This window comes from Eleginops maclovinus, chromosome 7 (assembly GCF_036324505.1).
Source record: "Eleginops maclovinus isolate JMC-PN-2008 ecotype Puerto Natales chromosome 7, JC_Emac_rtc_rv5, whole genome shotgun sequence".
Classification (NCBI taxonomy): Eukaryota; Metazoa; Chordata; class Actinopteri; order Perciformes; family Eleginopidae; genus Eleginops; species Eleginops maclovinus.
Genome location: NC_086355.1, coordinates 1,747,901 through 1,769,318, shown reverse-complemented (window position 1 = coordinate 1,769,318; position 21,418 = coordinate 1,747,901). Strand labels below are relative to the sequence as shown.

Sequence of the window (21,418 nt, the reverse complement as noted above, 5' to 3'; positions counted from 1 at the left end):
AAACACGGCCTACAGACCATGGAGCTGCAAGTGTGTGTGTGTGTGTGTGTGTGTGTGTGTGTGTGTGTGTGTGTGTGTGTGTGTGTGTGTGTGTGTGTGGTCGAATGCACACACTCCTTGTCTGGTCCGAGCATCTTCCTGTCTGCACACCATAAAGACACCACGGGGTAAACACAGACACTCAGGGAACATAAATGACAGAGCGGCTCCTTCCTGCCTCCACTAATGACGTCCTGCAGACGGAGGACACACACTGAAACATATCAATGATCACTTCCACTCAACTCAACTTAAGGACTAAGAAGCTTCAACTAGTGCCGAGCATCTCAGGCTCATCACCTACCTTACTCGTTTACTTGTTAATACATAGGTATATAAAAAAGAATGCTACTGGGACTTGTGCATGCATTATTACATTCAAACCAGCACGGGAATGGGAGGCTAAATGTAATAAATCACTGGTGTAAATGGTGCAACACACAGGTGGTCATTTTAGTAGGTTCAATGTATTCTGAAATACACAGTAAGAGCTGACAAAATAACAAAAACCTTCAGAAAGAATGAGAGACAATGTTGGGTTTTCCCTCCAGAGCGGTCTACAACAAAGACCCTATCTGAGAGGTTGTTCAATTACAACAATATAATAAAAGAGAATTTGTACAAATAGGATTGCTTACCTGGATCTCATACAAATGAGCAATGTGGAACTGAACTGTGGAGGAAAAAACAGAAAGATAAGATAAATTAGGAACTTTTTTTTTATCCCGGGGGAATTTGGTTTGTGAAATTTGTTCCAAACAAAAACAAATACAAGAAGTTAAGAGTAAAAATGTCTCGTAAAAAGATAAAAAAATAGGGTTAAAATAGTTCTATTAAGATGAGGAGTTTAAGTAAAGATGCACCCACCATAATAGAAAACATAAATGTGTATATTAGGATATATACAGGTCAAAAAGAGGGTCTAAACAAATCCTGGATACTACAGAGTCAACCCGTGGAGCTCAGTGGGGACAGATTGCAAACAGTATGGAGTGCAGATGGGAGGGGGAGTGGGACAGTATCCCCAGAGTGTGTGTGTGTGTGTGTGTGTGTGTGTGTGTGTGTGTGTGTGTGTGTGTGTGTGTGTGTCTGTGTGTGTCTGTGTGTGTGTGTAAGCACTTCCAGTTCTCTCTCTTCATGTACCGTCTCCTTGGCAACCCCAGTCTCGGTTAGAGTCAGCAGGGGAACGTCAGCGGAGAGGAAAAACTGCTCTGCAGAAATATTCCTGCGTCCTTAAAGACGTGTGTGTGTGTGTAGTGTGTGTTATTAACAGCTGACAGGCCGCTGCATCAAATCTAGTATCGCATTACCCAGCAGCAGCATGAGCTAATTATAACTGATGGGACTTACTTTCAGCTTTGGACAAAGTGCAGAGATTGGAGTCGATCAAAGCCAGCTGAAAATGCTGCAGAGAGGAAACAGAACGAGCATTTTATTATCAAGCAGAACCAGAAATATATAAACTTGGATGCAGAGAAACCAGGAACAGTTCTGCTTCTATCTGCTTTACTACAATATAAAGCCATGAATGAACCCTGCAGGAGACTGAGAACCATTAAATATCCTCCTCTCTCCATCCATCCCTCCCTCCTCGAGTCAAACGAGGCGACACATTGCTGAAATCCAGCGGTTGCATCTGATCCCATCGTGTGAAGTGAGGACAGGTGCCGGGTAAGACAGATGTCTGTCGAGGCTTAGTCTGGCTGCCGAGGCGTGGCATGCTCCCAGCTAATATTTCAACCTGGGTCAATGGACCGATTAGCCCCTGAACGCATCACACAGCTACAGAGGCGCTCTCAGGGACTCCTCTTCTGACTCCTGACCCCCCTTTGAGCTGCAATACAACTTCCTCACCTCCCTCACATGTTGGCTAGAGTTGCGATGAACATTTATTGCCATTACTGATTCATATTCTCAATGAATGTCTAAAAACAAGTGAACAATTCCCATTGCAATTTCCCAGCATCCAAGGTGATGTCTTTAAATGTCTTATATTTTCAGTCCAAGGCACAAAGATACCACTTTATTAAGAACTAAAGAGAGGAAAGCAGGACTTTGAGGCTGAAAACTGCCTTTTTCTAACACTCTTTACTCAAATAATTGATATATAATCAAGCTTTTATACATCAGTCTATGCACTTATCGATTATTGACCAATTGTTACAGCTCTTGGTGATGAGCGGACATATTCTGACCTCCTGTTCGACTGTAGTGCATCAGAAATGTGCAAACAAAGAAACCCCCACAAGCTCCTGAATGGATAAAGAAGAAAGCTTTTCATAACTGACTCTTCTTTCTCCTTAAAATGTCAGAAAAAACTCAAAATGTCCATCTTTGTTTCTAAAAGTCCAAGGTAATATCGTCTCTCCGAAAGCCAAATATATTCACTTTAATGAGATATCTGGAAGAAAAAAGGAGGAAATCCCCGTATTTGAGAGGCTGGAAACTGCATTAAAAAGTGTCAATCAATTCTCCAAGTAGCAACCCATCATTACTCTCTGAACTTCATCTGACTTAGCGTTGCAGCTCTGATGTTGACATGGCAGTAAGCCATGATTCTGACCTCAGGAACTGCAGATGGAAAGGAACTAAATGCTAAATCTTGCACAAATGAGCTCTATTTGAGATGTATTTTGTATGCATGGTCGCTGTTTACGGAAAAACAGCATAAGGTTTCAGAGTGTTGCATCAGAAATGTGCAAGACAAAGATACTCCTGCAAGCCCCTGAACAGAGGGAGCAGGAAGACTGTGTTGAGCGATGATTTGTAATCAGAAAACTGTAAATAAAAAAAGTTCAATTCAGTTCCTATAAGTCCAAGGTGATCCCTGATGTCAGTGTTAAACATAACCATGTCACTTTGTTGATATAGAAACAGAAAAGCATCCCATTTTAAGGTCAATCTATTAGATTTGTGCATCAAGAAATACCTTAAAATGTGTTTTTCTGTCAATAAACTAGTTGTTAATTGACTAATCGTTTGCAGCTCTGATGTTGACATGGCAATAGGCACTACTTTCCTGTCTCATGTTTCATTTTAGTGTACTTAAAGTGTGCAAAGCTGAGTTAGATACTCCTGAATGCACCTGAGAGGATAACAGGTCTGCAGGATTTAGGAAAAGATAAGCAATTGCTTCATTCAGATCCTGTTGAGCCTTTTAACAAGTACTGTGCCTCCTGCCATTTCAAAACTATCGCAATTTAGATTTCAATTTAACGTGCAGCACTGGATGGACTGAAAATCTCAGAATCCAAGCGAGGTGTCTGCTCCTGTTAGGGTGCACAGGGAGTCCTCAGGCACCCATAGGTGGATCCAAGGTGACAGGTTCTGTTGCAGCTAATAAAAGCTGCAGCGTGAAGCCACACACGACGTCAAGCACTTTAAAAAACGGACACTGGCAGAGACACGTCCTCTTATCTGGGTCAGTAAAAACTCCCAGCTCTGCATCACATCCTGGAAACACACAGGAGGAACTGCAGCTCAGAGAGGCAGAGAACACGCTGTACTGCACCGGGCGACCGGGCGGCATTTCAGAGGAGGAGAGAGAATCGCTTCAAGGCAGATATCAATGGAGCTGCACACACACACCTTGCTTAAAATAGACTCCTTTTATGCTATGAACATCAGACACACATGCCTAAATGTCAGCGCACACACACACACACACACAGAAATGCATTACCTATATTGCAGGCACATCCCCATCCTCCTGTAGATCTGCTATCCTTCCCTTCCTTGTCTTTCACACTTGCTCTGCCACCAGGCAGATAATGCAGCAGGATTGTCAGCTTGGCATTCCTCCCTCCTTCTCTCTCCCTCCCTCCCTCCTCCTGTCTCGCCTCCCCCTCTCTTTCCTGCTATCCTCCTTCCTCTCTCCCCCCCCCTCCTTCTCCTATCCTGGTGTCACTGATTACTATTCAGCAGACGGCTGCAGTGGAGAGCGCAGAGAGATGACACACAATACCTCAAAACTGGAACACACACACACACACACACACACACACACACACACACACACACACACACACACACACACACACACACACACACACACACACACACACACACACACACACACACACACACACACACACACACACACACACACACACACACACACACACACACACACACACACACACACACACACACACACACACACACACACACACACACACACACACACACACCTCAAAGCTCTGCACGGCTCAGCAGAGACAGCCGACTCATCACCTTACCAACACACACACACACTCTCTGCTTCCTCCTCCTCTCATTGGCTGAACTAGCAGCTAGTGAGGGAATCAGCCCTGTCCTGGTGGAGCTGAAAGTTATCCTATGGGTGCATCTTTAACTAAATGATCATTGGTTGTTTTTTTTGATGCAAGAAACATCAGAAAATGCAGTTTTAAACCTCTCAAAAATGGACGCATCATGCACGTACCCGTTTTATATCATATAAAGGTAAATAAATGGATAAAGGCATTTAAAGACATCAGTCTGGACTTCAAGGAAACTTTTCTGATTGATCTGGCAATGAATTGGCATATCAATCAATGAAAGGAGGCATTAGTTGCAGCCGGATGTGCATATTATGGGTAAAGAGTAAAAGGTAGATGTGATTGAATGTCAAACCTGGCTGCTATTGCCATATATATTGGTTGTGTTGCTGCTGAAGCAGAGCTGCAACAATTACATGACTATCAATCACTTTTATTAAAAAGACTATTTAGTTCATTCATATCTAAAGGCTTTTTTCCTGGTGTCAGGACATGCTGTTTTCAGAGGCTCTAATATGGAAACATCCTGCTCTTCTCGGTTTGTCATACTAAAGTGAATATCGCTAGGGTTTGGAAGGACAAATGAGACATTTAAAACCTCTTGCTCTGGCCAATGTGCTCAAAAGGAGAGAAGGATAAATGAGGAGGGAGCATTATGGGACCAGCATCCTACATTCTCTTCCTTTATGTTCCTTTCTCTCATCCCTCCCTCTCCTACCTTTATTCAATCACTGCTCTTCTAACGTGCACACACACCATCCCTGTAGAGAAGTGGGGCAGCCGTGTGTGTGCGCGTGTGTGCAGCTGGCAACGATCCAGACTGAAGAGGGAGGGGCTCCTCAGAGATAAAGTGAGGACGTGCAGCACGTGCAGCTCAATACTGAACCAGCACACGCTTTAACACACAGATTTACACACACTGCCTCATTTCCTACACACACACACTCTTCTTGAACACGTACAATCCACAACTATAGCGTTGCAATTACGCTCTCCATCAATTTCATATCAACTCGTGTAGAAGTAGCTCTAAGAAATAGCGAGTTAGGAAGCGTTTAGTTGATTTAATGACGATAAAACACCCAATTTAGTCCAATTAATCACTTCTGTGGAGTCAGAGAAGGAGACCACTTTAATCAAATTGTGTTAATTGAGCAATCGGCACTGAATTGGTACCGCGAATGATAGCGTTGCTTGCTAACAGCGGTGATCGTCACTTCCTGTGAGGGTACAGCGTGCACGTTCGATTTAACCCAACACTACACACACTGCAAAGGTGTTCACAGTGCACCGAGGGAAGACACAGCTCCATGCTTGGCCAGCCCTGTCTGCAACCCTCAAAAGTATGCATGATAGAAATTCCTGTGACTGTAAGTCTGTAGTGGGACAAAGCCCAGGATCAGATATCAGTGTTTCCATCAAGGGAGTCAGGAGCAGCTGAATCTCACAGGGGTCAGCACACAGAGGATCCTGCAGCCTTTGTTCCTCTGAGGAGCAGAGAGGAAGGAAGGAAGGAAGGACTGTCTAAGACCAGACAGCAGCTTTACAATGCAGACTGCAGGAGTGAAAAATGATCCCCTGATAATGCTGTTCACTCAAGAGTAGAAAGAGGAAACGGGGCGTGTTTCTTCAGTATTTAAACTGAGATCTACAAAGACTGCAGGACAGGAGTGTAAAATAGTAATGGAACATATGCTGGGTAAAAGTACACCTTGTTAGGTTCCTTAAGGGCAGCACAACATGCACATTAAGCATTGTAAATAAAGGGGTTACGGATCAGAGGGCACACTTTCAGGTTTAAATGGTTTCTCTGGTCCTTTGCAAAAGCAAGGTCATCCTTGTTATTAAATAACTGCATTCACACACACATTCACTCGTGTACACGCCTCTAAAATAGATGCTCAGGAGGATAAACACAGACACACACAGATTGGAGGACGACGACTCCAAGTCCAAAGCTACAGCTCAATTCTGTGATACTACAAAGGCTGCATTATTATTGGAAATGTCATCAACGGTGGACTGAGCAACATCCAGACTGCAGAATTGCATTGATGTTCTTGCATTTTATTATACAGACGCCTCAAAAGGTTTTGTTTTGTAGAGATCCTGTAAAAATGAGAATGACAATGCAAAAACGATCAATCCCTCCAATTCCGGTAATCGTATTCCAATTGAAATATCAGACAAAAATCATAGCCAAAAAATCCCCACAAATAGGGTGGAGCCTGACATGCATTTCAGGAAGTATTTATTTTACAATCCCCTTGATTCAATGCATTGCATATCCAGGGTTTTGTTTCAACCGGGTAATATATATTCAATGGATCAGTCCAAAGATAAATCATTGCACCCATCGTGACGTACATCACACTCCTTTATAACCTTGAAACAGACACAGGATATGTTGATGAAAGGGAACTCATAGCAGCTTCTAAAGCGGGTTATCAGACCCTCTTTGACCCGGCCGTGATCTGAACCCAAAAGCAAACACAACGACATGATTTCCAACCCCCTTAGTCTTACCTTTAAGCTCGACTCGTAGTCTGTGTTGACTTTAAACATGAGTCCCAGTCTCAGGTGGATCTCTTTAGCTCTGGAGAAGCTGGGGTTGACGTAGAGCACCTCCTGGAACGCCTTGATCGCCCTGGAAATACACAGAAACAGAGAGCGGTTAATAAAGAGAGACAATATTGAGATTAATATCACTTTAGAAACTGAAACTGATCCACCTTCTGCAGGTATCACTTCTACACTCATTGTACTACCACAGAGAACATGACTTTTACTCAGAGGTGGTTTCACAAGCACCCACCAGACACCAAATGTCACTATTGATACTTAAGATGACTGTGAAAAGGTGTCAGACATCATAAGACTCTTAGTACCCATTTTTAAAACAATCCCCAGAGGTGCTTTGAGAGGTTTTCTAACCAGAAGGTGCAAATGCATCTCCAGATAGTCAGGGCCACATTAAAGCAACAGGATGCAGTTTCTTTACCAGGGTTTAGTAAAACTGTGGGCGCCCTGAAACCAAACTGCAAATTTCCCCGTAACGTCTTAAAGTGTCTCCAGAAAACAATATCTCTGTATAATGACTCAAGAAATATGAAGATGGTGTCAAATGGAGCGTCAGACACCAACCTCTTCGCAGGACTAGAGCTAAATTAGATTAACATGTTAATGCAAAAGGTACCCAATCAGACTTCTTATCTGGCTAACAGAGTAGTTAAACGCATGCAAAACAGGAATGCTTGATATCAATAATTACCTGCTTCTGTTTCCCATGGCTGGTACGGATAATTACACAACTTCAATTTTACAACCAGAAGTTTATTTTGCACACCCGAGTTGATGTATGTAATATCCAATAGCTCTGACCTAACCAAATCTTACTGACATCATAGTTGTTGACATAAAGGTTTGTTCAGTTTATCAAAAAAGTCACAAAATCGTCCATAAAAGGCAAAGAACTGAAACGAATTGCTTTGAAGTAATCCGTCAAAACATAACGTATTAATGACTCAATACAGAAATAAGACGTATATAACTAAAAGCGTGTGGCTGCACGGTCTACAGATAAAACACAAGGACAAAAGGCAGATACTAGAGTGCTATAAGACATGTGAGATCCTTATGGTGATAACGCTGTATGATAATTATAGTTTTTAAGATAATCATGACAAAGATCTCAGTTTATTTGTCATGTAGATGTTAACATCAAACACTGTTAATTAACAATTGGAGTCATTTCCACTTGTGAGACTCCTGATTCTCACCTGGTGTCCACATGAGATCTGTATCTGGAAACCTTATTTGGATAATGACATCTGAACACAGGCATTTGCATTCAAAGCAGGCTTTAAAAAGAGTTGTCGTTATTTTAATTTTGCCTGTGTTGCAGTTGAATTTCAATATGCAAATATGGAAGGCGGAGCTGCCTGCCAACGAGCGTGGCCCCAGGTAAAGAAGTGAGGCTGCTCTGTGTGGGCTCCTCAACGCTTCACAGTGATGGGATGAAGGTAATGGACATGCAACTAGATAAATAAAACAAGTAGAGGAAAGACTTTGCTTCACAAAACACTGAAAAGGAAAATGAAGGTTTATGCTTCTATGTTTTTTCTTCTGTCTCAGTTTAAAACTTCCAAACCTGGATGACAAGAGAGCTTCAGAGTAGATGTAATGGCTGACTCAGCACTATTTTTAGCTGCTTGAGCTAATGTTAGCTTCCCAGTCTGAATTACTTCCCAGCCGTCAAATCCCTGAAGTCTTGATGCAGGGCTTTTCCGATGATAAGCTTCTAACCGTGATGAGGAGCTTTAACTGGGAGATTCAGTGTCCTCTTCCCCAACGACCAGCTGTCAGTTATTTAACCTCAATGACTGAAGAGATGGATGATACGTGCATGCATGATGGGAAATATATCAGCTAGATGTCTTAGAAATCGACAAAAAACCACTGTCTTGTTTTGTTTTTTTAAGGGGAAAAAGATACAGGCCGTTCTTTTCAAATGTACTCATTCAATAGTAATGTCGTCTGCATACACGGAGAACCTTCACTTAAACAAGAGCGTATGTTAGGTCAACTACAAGAATCAACGTCATTAACTAACTACATGTTTTTAATGAAAAAGAAAGTAACCAGGAGGTTCTTCTACCTCGGACAGCTTGTTGGGAAACGTTAGAGTAAAACCGGGACATTTGTTTGATATTTCAGCACCGACGGACTTTATGGTGGACGTTTGAAATGAGTGGCGTCGTGTCGGCAGAGTTTATCCGCTCTCTGACCGCTGTCTTCTGATGTGGAAGCATGTGCCAGATAAGAGCTGAAACACTTCTGTCGCGTTAGCAATAAACTCCTGTTAATAAAACTGAAATTAACTCGTCTACGGAGAGAAACCCACTTCTATTAAACCCACTCATTGTGTAGCTATGACAACAATAGCATGTCAGCATGAAGCCCCTGTGCCCCCCCCCCCACAACTGAACTCATTGCCCCCGGCCTCCTCCCCGTTTATCTCCTTCAGTGTTCCCCCTCTCCTCCCTCACTGGCAGGATCCATAGTGAGAATGCTTGGACAGGATCGGTTGTGACACGCGGCGTATGGCAGCCAAACGATGAGCGGAGGAATACTGCTTCCTTGGGAAAGGGCAGCAAAACAACTGCAGATCTTCAGGGAAAAGGCCAGCCAAAGAACACAACATCTAGCTCCATTATGAGGATGCATTTTGGGGTAGTATTTGAGATTTATGGCAGAAGATGTGCGGGATATTTCTACAGTAATATTGTCCTGGGCAAAGCTTGTTTTAGATGCGATTAACCGTGACACTAGCCTTGTGTTTTGGCAACAATCTGGGAAATAAAATCTGTGCTAATACTATTCAATGATATGTGATAATGAAAGCAATGTTATGGTATGACTTTACATATTTTAATATAAGGAAAACTGTCTACTATTAAATAAAGAAATGACATATGCAAAAAATCTGGGTAAAAGGTCAACTTTTTTTCATGCATCTCCGTTCTCACATTGACTAACATCCATAATTGCACTACTAAGCTCCCCAGATCTTTGCATGTGATAATACAAAATGCATAAATAAAATGTGTGTTTGGCTGCATGTGTGTGGACCCCAGGAAGAATAGCTCATGCTAAAGCTAACAGGGATCCTTGTTGAGGCCATAATGCAGTGTTTTTGGAAGTCCGAACAGTATCATAAAACATGATGGCATCACTCGAGCGTCTCGATGTATTCTGCATGAAATTAACACAGTATATACACTATAAAAAGCTGAATATTTGGTCTGAACGCCTCTCCAGCCCAGAAACATTCACCATCTGACAGCTCAGCATTCCTGTGGGCCTCACACTGACGTAATCCATCCTGGCAAACCCAACAGGACACCCTCCCTTCCCCCATTAACACATTCCCGGGCCTCAGAGCCGGGGACACTCAAACTTGGCAGGGCCACAACACTGGAGGCCGTCAAGGTCATTGACGAGGGGGAGCAGGAAAAACTGAAGAGGAGGAAGAGGAGGAGGAGGTGGTTGACGGCAAGCCAAGAGAGGTGCAGGAAGGTGTCAGAAACTGGAGGAGTCAAAGTGTCTCAGATCAGAACCAGAACTAAGGTTTTCACATGTGAAATTAGCAGGAAAAAACGGCTTCAATGGGAAATGAAATGGAAGATACAACTAATGCATCATTATGGTCTTAAATGTGCACAATCCCAAGATATTTAATAAGAGCTCAAGCTACAGGAAAAGCAAACAGTTGGCTCTATCCATGTCAAAGAGCCAACAGTGAGAATCAGAGACAAGATGACAAGTTCAATAGCAATCAAATACAATAAAAAGTCCCCTTATTAAGCTGCCAGACTTCAATAATAAAACTGTGCGTGTGTGACTGTGCTGTGGCAGAGTAATGAAATGTTGACCCGTCACTCTGTACAGGCTTAATGTAATAAAAAGAAGCTGGTGAATATGATCTAGCCAATCGTAGCTCCTAAAGCTACAAGTAAAAGGCTGTTAGGGAGCCCGTCTGTGGTTCTCTGCTCCCAGTGGGACGGAGAGGCTGGGTTCAATGCACACGGTGTAATTCCAAAATAAATCTGTTTGATTAAAAGCCGACGTCTGACAGCACGAGTCCCACGAGGAACCGAGCCCCAGTGGGTAAAAAATAAGGTCCGTCTGGACAATAAAACAAGAAAAATACTGGAATGCTCTCTTTTTCTGAGTAGTTCTGCAAGCAAACTAGCTAAATAGTAGGAATCTAGTTTGAACTGCAGCTATAAGTGGACTAAAGAATGATTTTTGTCGACTATTTAAAAAAAACAATGAATCATGTATGTCATTTTGCATGTAAAAATTGCAGACATTTAAAGAGACATGAATCAAGTGGTAGTTTTGTGGTTAAGCATCCCTACATTTCCAGACTGAACAGCTTTAGTGTTACACGTGCTTTTGTTATGAGTACATCACCTATGAAACATCACAAATTGCCCTTTTCCTTCATAGCTAACCCAGCTAAACATCAAGCAAGTGCCATACGCAAGAAATAGAAACTCAGCTGATATTACTAACCCAGTTCAGTTAGCCACCTGCCTCTGTTTCTGGCACAAAACTGATGTGGCTCCCACCAGCAATCCTCCCTTTCATTGCTAGTGGTATTAACACATGCTCTGGTGATTCAAGCTCCCTGTCCTTGCAGCACAGCTAACTGAGCTAACAGCTAACTGAGCTAACAGCTAACAGAGCTAACAGCTAACTGAGCTAACAGCTAACTGAGCTAACAGCTAACTGAGCTAACAGCTAACGTGGTGCGATACTTTAGCAAGAACAAGTAACTCTGTTCATCAGGAGACTGTTATTCGCGGAGGGTTGGGACATAAGGGGGGAAACTGTCCGTAAAATATGATCCAGTGTCACCCCAAAACACCCTAGAGCCTCAAAGGATTACACACCTCTACTAGGAGGAGATTGTAAACCCTGGTAACCAGTAAGACTTAGAGAGACAATATTCTCCTGTTTACAAGTCTAAATGTAAGCGTGGCATCAACGTTATTTAAAAAGGAAGAACTATTACATACTGTTGCTTTAAATACATCTCCTTGGATGGATTCTTTCCACTTTCTTTCCAATATTTATAGACCAAACTACGAATCTAGAAATCAATCAGCAGATCATTGAGAAAAAGAACAAACATTACAGGGAGGTAATAATACCAACATGGCTTTGAACCTTTAAAAGCCGAGCTTAAACTGAGAGAATAGACCAACTAGTAGTCTCATTGTGGTAGCTTAAGCAGCAGAAAATCATCCCTTAAGGTAGCATGGGAAGCGAGATGATGCCGAGCCACAGCGTGACATACGGAGCCTCTTTCATCTGTTCACTTGGTTAGAGGGTTCATCTGAGAACACTACAGTGTGTGCATTTGTCACAATAAGATCTGCCACACAACACACATTTCCCTGCTACTGTTTTGCAACCATTTATTGTGCAATGGATGCCTCAACACTACACTTCATAAACACATCAACTCTAAGCAGGAAGAAAAACAGAGCACGCTGGCTCACTGGAATGGAACGCAGCCATAATTAAGGGTATGAGGAATCTAAATGTTTGCACAGAACAAAAACAATCACGAGTACAAACTTAAATATCATGTCCTGCACAAGAACCCTGAAGAGAGCTCACCTGTAGCATTCAGCTTCTAGCTCTACCTGTTGCTTCTCTACTTTGAGTTTCTAAAGGAGAATATGCATTGGAGCCTAGCCAAAAAAAAAATGTCCATTCCGCAATTAACACCACACAATGTGCACACAGATGATGACATTTAAACTAAATTGGGCCTCATGTGCAATGAAACCATGCTGGTTCATTCAGTTTCCGCAGAAGTGGTACACCAGTTAGTAAACACATAACTATGATGGCTTTCAATGAATTAAAACCACCTTTAAAAGAAGTAATGCTAGCATATATCTCTATTTGCAATGTTTGTGCTACGCTAAACACAATCTGGATCCAATGCTGTATCAAACCCACAGAGGGACAAAATCTTTGATTAACCACCCAGATTTTAAAACACAAAGAAAGAAACAAAATCAACATAAAATTGGCGACTGCGATGCATGCAATGAAGAAAAGAAATCTGTCTTGTAAAAAGCACTTACCACTGAAAAGCGTTGAAATGGAAGTAAACCATGCCGAGGCCATATAAAAAGGCAGCATTCTGAAAAAAGAATAGGACATTGTTACAAAAAGCAGTACTAGACTTCTTCATTGACACATTGAGTGTAACAAACCTGTACCTGTGAGAGTGAACAGTTTGCCCAACATATTACATATTGATATGAACATAAATACCAAAAAAGACAATCAATGGTCACAGCATAATTATATTTTGCACAAGTAACAAGCTAATGTTGGGCTATAAAGGAACTACAGCACAGGTCACATGACTTCACGTCTCCACCGCTAAGCTAAAGGAGGCTAATGTTGGGCTATAAAGGAACTACAGCACAGTCACATGACTTCACGTCTCCACCGCTAAGCTAAAGGAGGCTAATGTTGGGCTATAAAGGAACTACAGCACGGTCACATGACTTCACGTCACCACCGCTAAGCTAAAGGAGGCTAATGTTGGGCTATAAAGGAACTACAGCACGGTCACATGACTTCACGTCACCACTGCTAAGCTAAAGGAAGCTAATGTTGGGCTATAAAGGAACTACAGCACAGTCACATGACTTCACGTCACCACCGCTAAGCTAAAGGCGGCTAATGTTGGGCTATAAAGGAACTACAGCACGGTCACATGACTTCACGTCTCCACCGCTAAGCTAAAAGGAGGCTAATGTTGGGCTATAGAGGAACTACAGCACGGTCACATGACTTCACGTCACCACTGCTAAGCTAAAGGAAGCTAATGTTGGGCTATAAAGGAACTACAGCACGGTCACATGACTTCACGTCACCACTGCTAAGCTAAAGGAGGCTAATGTTGGGCTATAAAGGAACTACAGCACGGTCACATGACTTCACGTCTCCACCGCTAAGCTAAAGGCGGCTAATGTTGGGCTATAAAGGAACTACAGCACGGTCACATGACTCCACGTCACCACTGCTAAGCTAAAGGAGGCTAATGTTGGGCTATAAAGGAACTACAGCACGGTCACATGACTTCACGTCAACACCGCTAAGCTAAAGGTGTTAAACACAGACCTTGTTTCAGGCTAACAACCAAAAATACATTCAGAAAACCATTGACATTGAGACTAAGGGACAGTAAGTGGTAAAATGCTGACTCATTTCTTGCTTTCAGGAGTCATTCCTGCAGCTCTCTATGCTTTTCCATGATTAACATCATTGGTTTGGACACATCTTTCCCGTTAGGAGCCCACTTAGAGCCTTACATGGTCAACCTCATCAACTCAGTCTATTCTACGTCACCACTGCTACAGAAAAAGCCTGCCGAGGGTTGGCCCTCACACCCTCAATGCACTGTGGAGACCTGCAAAGCTGAAGAGCCCAGAGCTGTCAGGTCTAATCACTATCCAGCTCTCAGCACCTCTGTCTAATGGCCACTCCAAACAGGGAAACATCAAACTAAGACGAGCTCATTCATCCACACCGAGGGCCTGCAGAGGACAGGCTGGACGCTGTCACATCACAGCTGATCGGACCATTTAACTCCAGGCTATATGAAATCAAGTGGGGGCCATTTAAACTGGGGGAAATATTCCTGCAAATAAAACTGAAACCTTGAAAGATCCACTGTACAAGAAGCAGTTAAGCTAAATGCTATATAGCCGAGTTAACTTAAGGTGTATAAAGTATCAGGGCCAAACAAAACCATCACTCAACTGATCAATTAATAACACACACTACAATATAAAGTGAAATTGGGCATGATGGTGGAGACAACGCTGTTGCGAACTTCAACATACACAGTCCCTGGGAACTGGAAGGTCACCAGTTCAAGTCTCCGAAAGACCAAGTGCTACCGCGGTGTCCCTGAGCAAGTCGCCGTACATATGGCAGCCCACTGCTCCTAACACTAGGGGATTAATAAAAGTAGTGTTATTTTATACACTGCTCCTATTAACATCGCCCTACAAAGCATCGTTAAGACACACAGGTCCTGAAAGCACACTGTTTTATCAGGTATGACCGAGGTGTGCCTGATAACCCTACAGGAGTTCAGCAAAACAGTAGCTTTAATACAACACCAACCACCAAAGCTCAGCCACTGCTACAGCAGCAGTCTGTCTCAAGTTATCAGACGGACTGGGTTTTAGTAGCCTGGTCTTCATGCACTCTACAAGCCTTAGGTTTCTGCAGGAATGCCGCGAAAGCCACAAGTTCAAAAACGACGTCAGGGGCGATCCTTCTTCGGTGGCGACGACAACTACTTCAAGCTAACATCAGCTCACTTTCAACGTCACAGGCAAGCGGCAGGACATATCTGAGCCAATTGTAGCCTCAACTACTTTCCATGGTTAAGGTTTAGCATAACAAGCTCAATCTGTTGGCTAACATCTTTTTATTTATTGCAAACACAGAACTCTTTGCTTCACCAGCAAACGCTTATCAAAACATTACATACTGTAAGAGTCCACTTGGTGCTTTGCATGTACAATTAAACGATTTCATGGTCACTTTGTAGTTTAACAATTAAAGCATCACGTTGTCGAGTTGCAGCTTTAGGAGGGGCCGATGATGTTTACATTTACACTGGGTGAACATTGCATTAAAGGGAACCAGTTTAAGGTCACTGCGCCAGAACAATGACCTTTAACAAGTAGTTTACCAAGCTAAACTGGCTTATATAATGCTGTGTTTCCCTTTCTGAAGACTAGACTAACACTTAAAAGCAACAAGTGAGGATGGCTGCAAGTCTGACGGGGATGAAAAGCAAGTGTTGGTTTCTGTGCTTTGAATAACAGGATGTCTGACTGTAGAAATAAGTGTTTTTTAAACCAAACATGTTGGGCTCAGATGATGTCAGGCATTGGCTCAAACCTTTTGAGTCCTGCCAACAAACAGCAGAGTATAAAAATGCCAGTAAAGAAGATTGCGGCTTCTCAAGACACAGTGCCAGTAATATTCACTGTTGTATATCATGTCGAATCGAGTAAACTCACCTTCCAGTAGTCCGACTGTAAACTGAAGTACCTCTGGTATGCAGATAATGCTGGGAAAATGTTGAGATGTGACACAGAAAGGAGAGAAACACAAGACAAGGAACAGTTAGTGACATGTTAAATGCTCAAGATAATCAAGCTACACTTTAACTCTCTCCAACGAGCAACATTTGTCAGCTGTTTTTTAGGAGTGTTATCAAAACAACAACAGCACAGACTGAATTACTTCTAATGGAAAACTATCGAGCAAGTCTTCATGCTATTCTTCATGGGTAAGCTTCCACAAAGTGGACTTTATAAATCACACAGGGCTCAACACTACCTTTTAAAAACTGGCATCTGATTAAGATAGTCTACGATTAAACGTTTAATAATGATAATAACATCCAAACTAATAAATGCTTTTTATAGGACGGTTCAGATTGTGACAGTATTTATTAAATATCAATTGCAACTGATACCATGAAGCTCTTTCACACAGTAATAAAGTCAGATAAGAAGATCAGGAAATAATGAGATTTAGGAAGAAACGGGGGCCAGGTAGAAACACAAGAAGCAGGAGGATCTACAGATAGAGACTCTCACCTTTCTGATAGTCCTCCAGCAGCAGGTTGAAGTGGCCCAGCTGACAGAAAATGTCTGGGTCCACTTTCCCTTCTGCTTTCAGGATGAGGGCATCGTAGCAGCTAACAGCCTGAAGAGAGAGACATAACAGTGAGGTGTAAAAGGATGCTACAGTACACAAATGGTTAAAAGAACCTATGCAAAACATCACGTTATAAAGACTTGATATGGCAACCAAACTCAAATCATAGCTTGATCTTAATGCTAAGCTAAAAGCTAAGGTGGTGACGACACACTGATATACTATCAATGGGTGCGTTTCCAAACAGCAGGGCTGTTTTGCATAGAACCAGATAAAGGCTCTTCTCAGTCTGTAGTTTATCAATGGCTAAACAAATGACTCAGATAGCCCATAATGAAGCCACAGAAGAGGAATAATTACAGTGTGAATTTCTGTGTTTGACTAAGAGACCACACAATAATGCATGTCATAGGAAAATCTCAAACCCTTAAAAAGGATGATTATATGTTAACAGAGCATCATAGCTAATTCTGTTGACCTTTACCATCTCTAAAATAAAACAACAACTAAAACTTTCAAGCTTTGTGTTAGGAAAGTGTATTTTAGGCTACAACATGAATCATTCACACAAATACCGTTTCCTCATACAGCAAACAAACAGCGTGCACTATAACGCACATCTTGGAAGCACTGGCTTTGTGCAAGGCTGCTCTTTTACAAATTAATTTGTGCTACAGGGGTTAGCTCAGACCGAGCTGAGCATTCTGCAGAGTGTGATGCAGCAAAAAAATAAAACATACACCTGCATCCTCCAAAACAGAACACTACATTAGGGCTGTAGATTTACAGCAAGTTTGTTTTCAAGATTTACCCGCACTCAATTGTCCCATCAGGAGATAAATGAGACAAACATGTTGGTTTGTGAGCTACGAAAATTGCCAAATTAGGCCTGAAAAAGACTATGTAAGGCTAGTTTATAGACTAGCCGATTGCCAGAAATGGGTTTGCAACTTAAGCAGCTGTTGATCACTAGCAGCCCCGAGCAGCCGGCTCAAAGGAGCCAAATGACAGTATAAACATCCAACAGTGTTCATCATCGCGACCATAAGAGGTCATTCAACATACAATAACAAAAGGTGCACCAAAAATATAATGCCGATGGATCAACTAGTATGCGAGATAAACTGGAAACAGACTGACAAACTTAGGACTAAAACACTTCATCTTTCCTAGGTTTACAGCCGTATGATTCCCTTTATTTATTGTTGACACTGCATGAGTTTAAACTCCAACTAATGCTGAACTAATCTTCTCCCTTCCCCAACATATTACAATGGCAGAGTCCAGAGAGAGGGTGTAAAGGGAAGTTGGTATCAATATGAATATATTCCAACGGTGATCATTATTTAATGTGACGCAGTCCTATACATGCTGTGTTACTGAATTTTCAGTAAGGAATGAAGTATGCCTTGTTCTTGCCAGGAAAGAATATCCCACAATTAAAAATGATAATGTTACAGTTGTATGATGTTAATGATAATTGGCCTGAGTTGACTGTTCAGCAAAGTATGAAGGATAGCCATAAAAACATCATTGACCGAGTGCATGGCTATTATCTATTATATAGCTATCTCTTTAACATGACACAGCCTCATACAGTACATGCACTATTAGAATAAAAATACCACATGAGATAGTATAAGTGTGTATGTTATGATGTGGATAGTAGGACTGCATGATGTGCTTCAAGGTACAAAGGACAGCCACAAAAATGGCATTAAATGAGTGCATGCTGAGCCTAAACTGAATGAACACTAACAAAACAACCAGCTAACCCTTCAGGAGGAAACCCAGGAGCCACATGTTGCAGACACACACCAAGCACAGGCATGCTAACATGGGCTGCATGCACACGGTTGCTCAGAGCACTTTGCATATTATTAAGCCCGTTTAATAAATCGATCACCTTTGTTACGAACCCTGAACGCATTCTACGTGATATGGTTCTATGCGAATGGAGATTAGCTTAGCAACCGCTGCTAGCTAGCTAGCAAACATTAGCTGGGTATTGTATTCCCGTCACCGCTATCTGAGGACAAGTCAAGCAGGACTTATTTTCTAATCCCTTAAAAACGACTTGTTATCCGCTTGATATTGTCAGCTAAGTGGTGAAATAGCAGCTATATTTGCGACAGGAGGAAGGAGACACCGCTGAGTAGCTATCTGCTACATGCTAACAGAGGGAGCTAACCCAGTGTGTCGAGGAGGAAACGGATTGTTTTGGTTAAATTACAACATTTCTGTCAACGTTAACGTCTTTCTTACACAGATTAAGTTAGTGTGCAATCACCCTTTACCTGGGGCTCATTACTATACTGCATCAAATCACGTATAACAGTCAGGCATCAAGGTGTTAACCTCTCCTACTAATGAATCCCCTTAGTTTAGCCAACACATGATTTCTGCACACATTCACATATTCAAGATTCAAAGAGGTTCATTGTCATATGCAAAGTAGCTACAGTGTTATGGCAATGGAAATCTAAAGTCCCAAGCTGCTCCAACATAACATACAACATAAAACGTTGAAAGACTAATCTGCAAGCCTGCCTTTCATTGTGTTAATAGCAATACTGTTTGAGAATCACTTAATATCAGGCCATAGAGTAGAACCAGCAACTATTCTGTCTCAACCCCGGATTCAACGCAGGTTGGAGATCATATTGACCTCCAATTGTACTATTTCGGCCCCTTCATTATTGCTTAACATTGCATGAATGCACTGTAGTCGTTTCATAATGTGTCATGTCATGTAAGAAGGAAGATCCAACAAACAGATAGTATAGGTTTTATGTTATGATGTGGATAGTATGATAAAGGACAGCCATAAACATGGCATTAACTGAGTGCATGACTGAAAGTATACCCTCACAAAATAATGTTACAGGCCAACCCTGTCTGTGCCACTTATTTCTGGTGTCATATGCACCAATGTGTGGGGAGACTGTGTTGCACATTGGTCTTGAAACATAACATAACATAATTTTGCATTATTTTTAAATTGTATGTCTTATATATATTATTGTTCTACAATATACAATTGTAATGTATATATTACCCAATGTCTATAGGTTAGTGTAGTATATTTCTATACTTTTCTGGTGCTTAGAGAAATTGTATTCAACTGGATTCAGTATTTTGTTTATATTCTGTATTATTTAGACACTGGTAAATGCATTTTCTACTTTACATATGTAAAGGTTTGCTGCTAATGATACTGTTCATTTCTAATATTTTTGTATCCTATTTTACCTTTTAAACATTTTAACTCATGTGTAATGCTTGACCACACTGCTGCTGTTTAGGATGGATAAAGTATATCTATTTATCTATGTTGCATTGTTGGAGGAGTCTGGGACTTTAGCTTTCCATTGCCATAACTAAACTGTAACCACTGTGCGTATGACAGTAAAAGCCTTTGCATTTTATGTATCTTTGCATCTTTGTTCCTATTCCATTGCATACCTTTAACAGCAAGGCCTTCGTTCTGGCGCCATCTTCTTGAAGCCTATGAAATCCAAACAGTGAACTGCAAGTAGAGGACAGACAACACACAGGCGGTTCCGTATTACTACTTCCAGGGTGCATTTATAGGTGTTGTTGCAAACTGTGTGCAGAAAAATACACAATGCACAAATAAAACTGGTTATAGAGTTTACATTTTTGCATCATCTAACCTGTCAGTGCCGTGCAAACTCTGTTTCTCCTGCGCTGTGAGCTTCGGAAAGTCCTCTTCGATATCTGTTCCCGACGCCATTTTCTCCTCGTCATTACCAGCAAGGCTCCGAGCAGCAGCACACGGTTTCATGGGGAAGAAATGGGAATATCGACAACACCGAGAAACTCCAAGAGAATGCACTAACAACGAGAGTTTTTGCACGGATATCCAGGACTAAAATCGGGGCGTTAGCGACTAAATTCTTGCCCAATTCTTGCCCAAATCCTCAAGGAAATGATCCCTTCAAGTTACCTTCCACACTCCTCATTGTACTTCAAAACACGGCGTGTATTCCAGTGCCTTTCTATGCATGAAGTTGGTGTAATGTTGGGTTTTTAGGAGGGAGTGTTTACTTGGTAATATCGTAAACTTCCCCCAAACCATCGGCTCAAAGTTGTTGTAATTGTGTCACATAGGCAAACGCACGCCGCCACCGTACGACACGCCCTCTGCGCGTCTGAGCCAATCAGCGACCGGCATCTGCAGTCATGTGACCGTCTTCCCCAGCTTGTGTGTTGCGAGCACGCCTACGAACACGCGCACGCACACATTGAAATGAGCTTCTCCAAGACCCGCCTTCTTACCTGTGATAGGTTCCTCACGCTGTATCATGATTACGTAACTGTGGTTTAAGGCTACCCATTGGTTAGAATAGATGTCATGTTTGACTTGGCTGTCAACTATGTTTGTTGCAACGTTGCATAAATACAGGATAGATAGATAGATAGATAGATAGATAGATAGATAGATAGATAGATAGAGGGATAGAGGGATAGAGAGATAGATAGATAGATAGATAGATAGATAGAGAGATAGAGAGATAGATAGATAGATAGATAGATAGATAGATAGAGAGGGAGAGAGAGAGATGGAGTGATGGATAGATGGATACTAAGTACATTATACAAGTATGCAAAGTAGTTGCATTTTTTTGAATTCTAATTTAATTGTAATAAGGTAGTGTGAGCAGAATTGTTCAGGGGTATTGTTATCGTCTTACATTGGCCACACATTTGTTATCTTTCTGCTTTTTTTGTACACTCCTATCTGCTTGTTAGTGTTTTGATGAATAGATGATCTAAATATTCTTATT

At 41.8% G+C, this 21,418-nt stretch overlaps 1 protein-coding gene across 1 annotated transcript in view; it reads right to left on the bottom strand.

Moving 5' to 3' along the window:
* kdm6a (lysine (K)-specific demethylase 6A) overlaps positions 1 to 20,836 on the bottom strand; it is a 39,482-nt gene extending 18,646 nt beyond the window's left edge. The window contains 8 exon segments of the mRNA XM_063887545.1: positions 678 to 712; positions 1,390 to 1,444; positions 6,846 to 6,966; positions 12,989 to 13,047; positions 15,962 to 16,011; positions 16,547 to 16,655; positions 20,073 to 20,136; positions 20,285 to 20,836. Of these exon segments, the coding sequence (XP_063743615.1) occupies positions 678 to 712; positions 1,390 to 1,444; positions 6,846 to 6,966; positions 12,989 to 13,047; positions 15,962 to 16,011; positions 16,547 to 16,655; positions 20,073 to 20,136; positions 20,285 to 20,415 (624 nt within the window). The 5' untranslated portion in view covers positions 20,416 to 20,836.
* Positions 20,837 to 21,418: the final 582 nt, after the last annotated feature.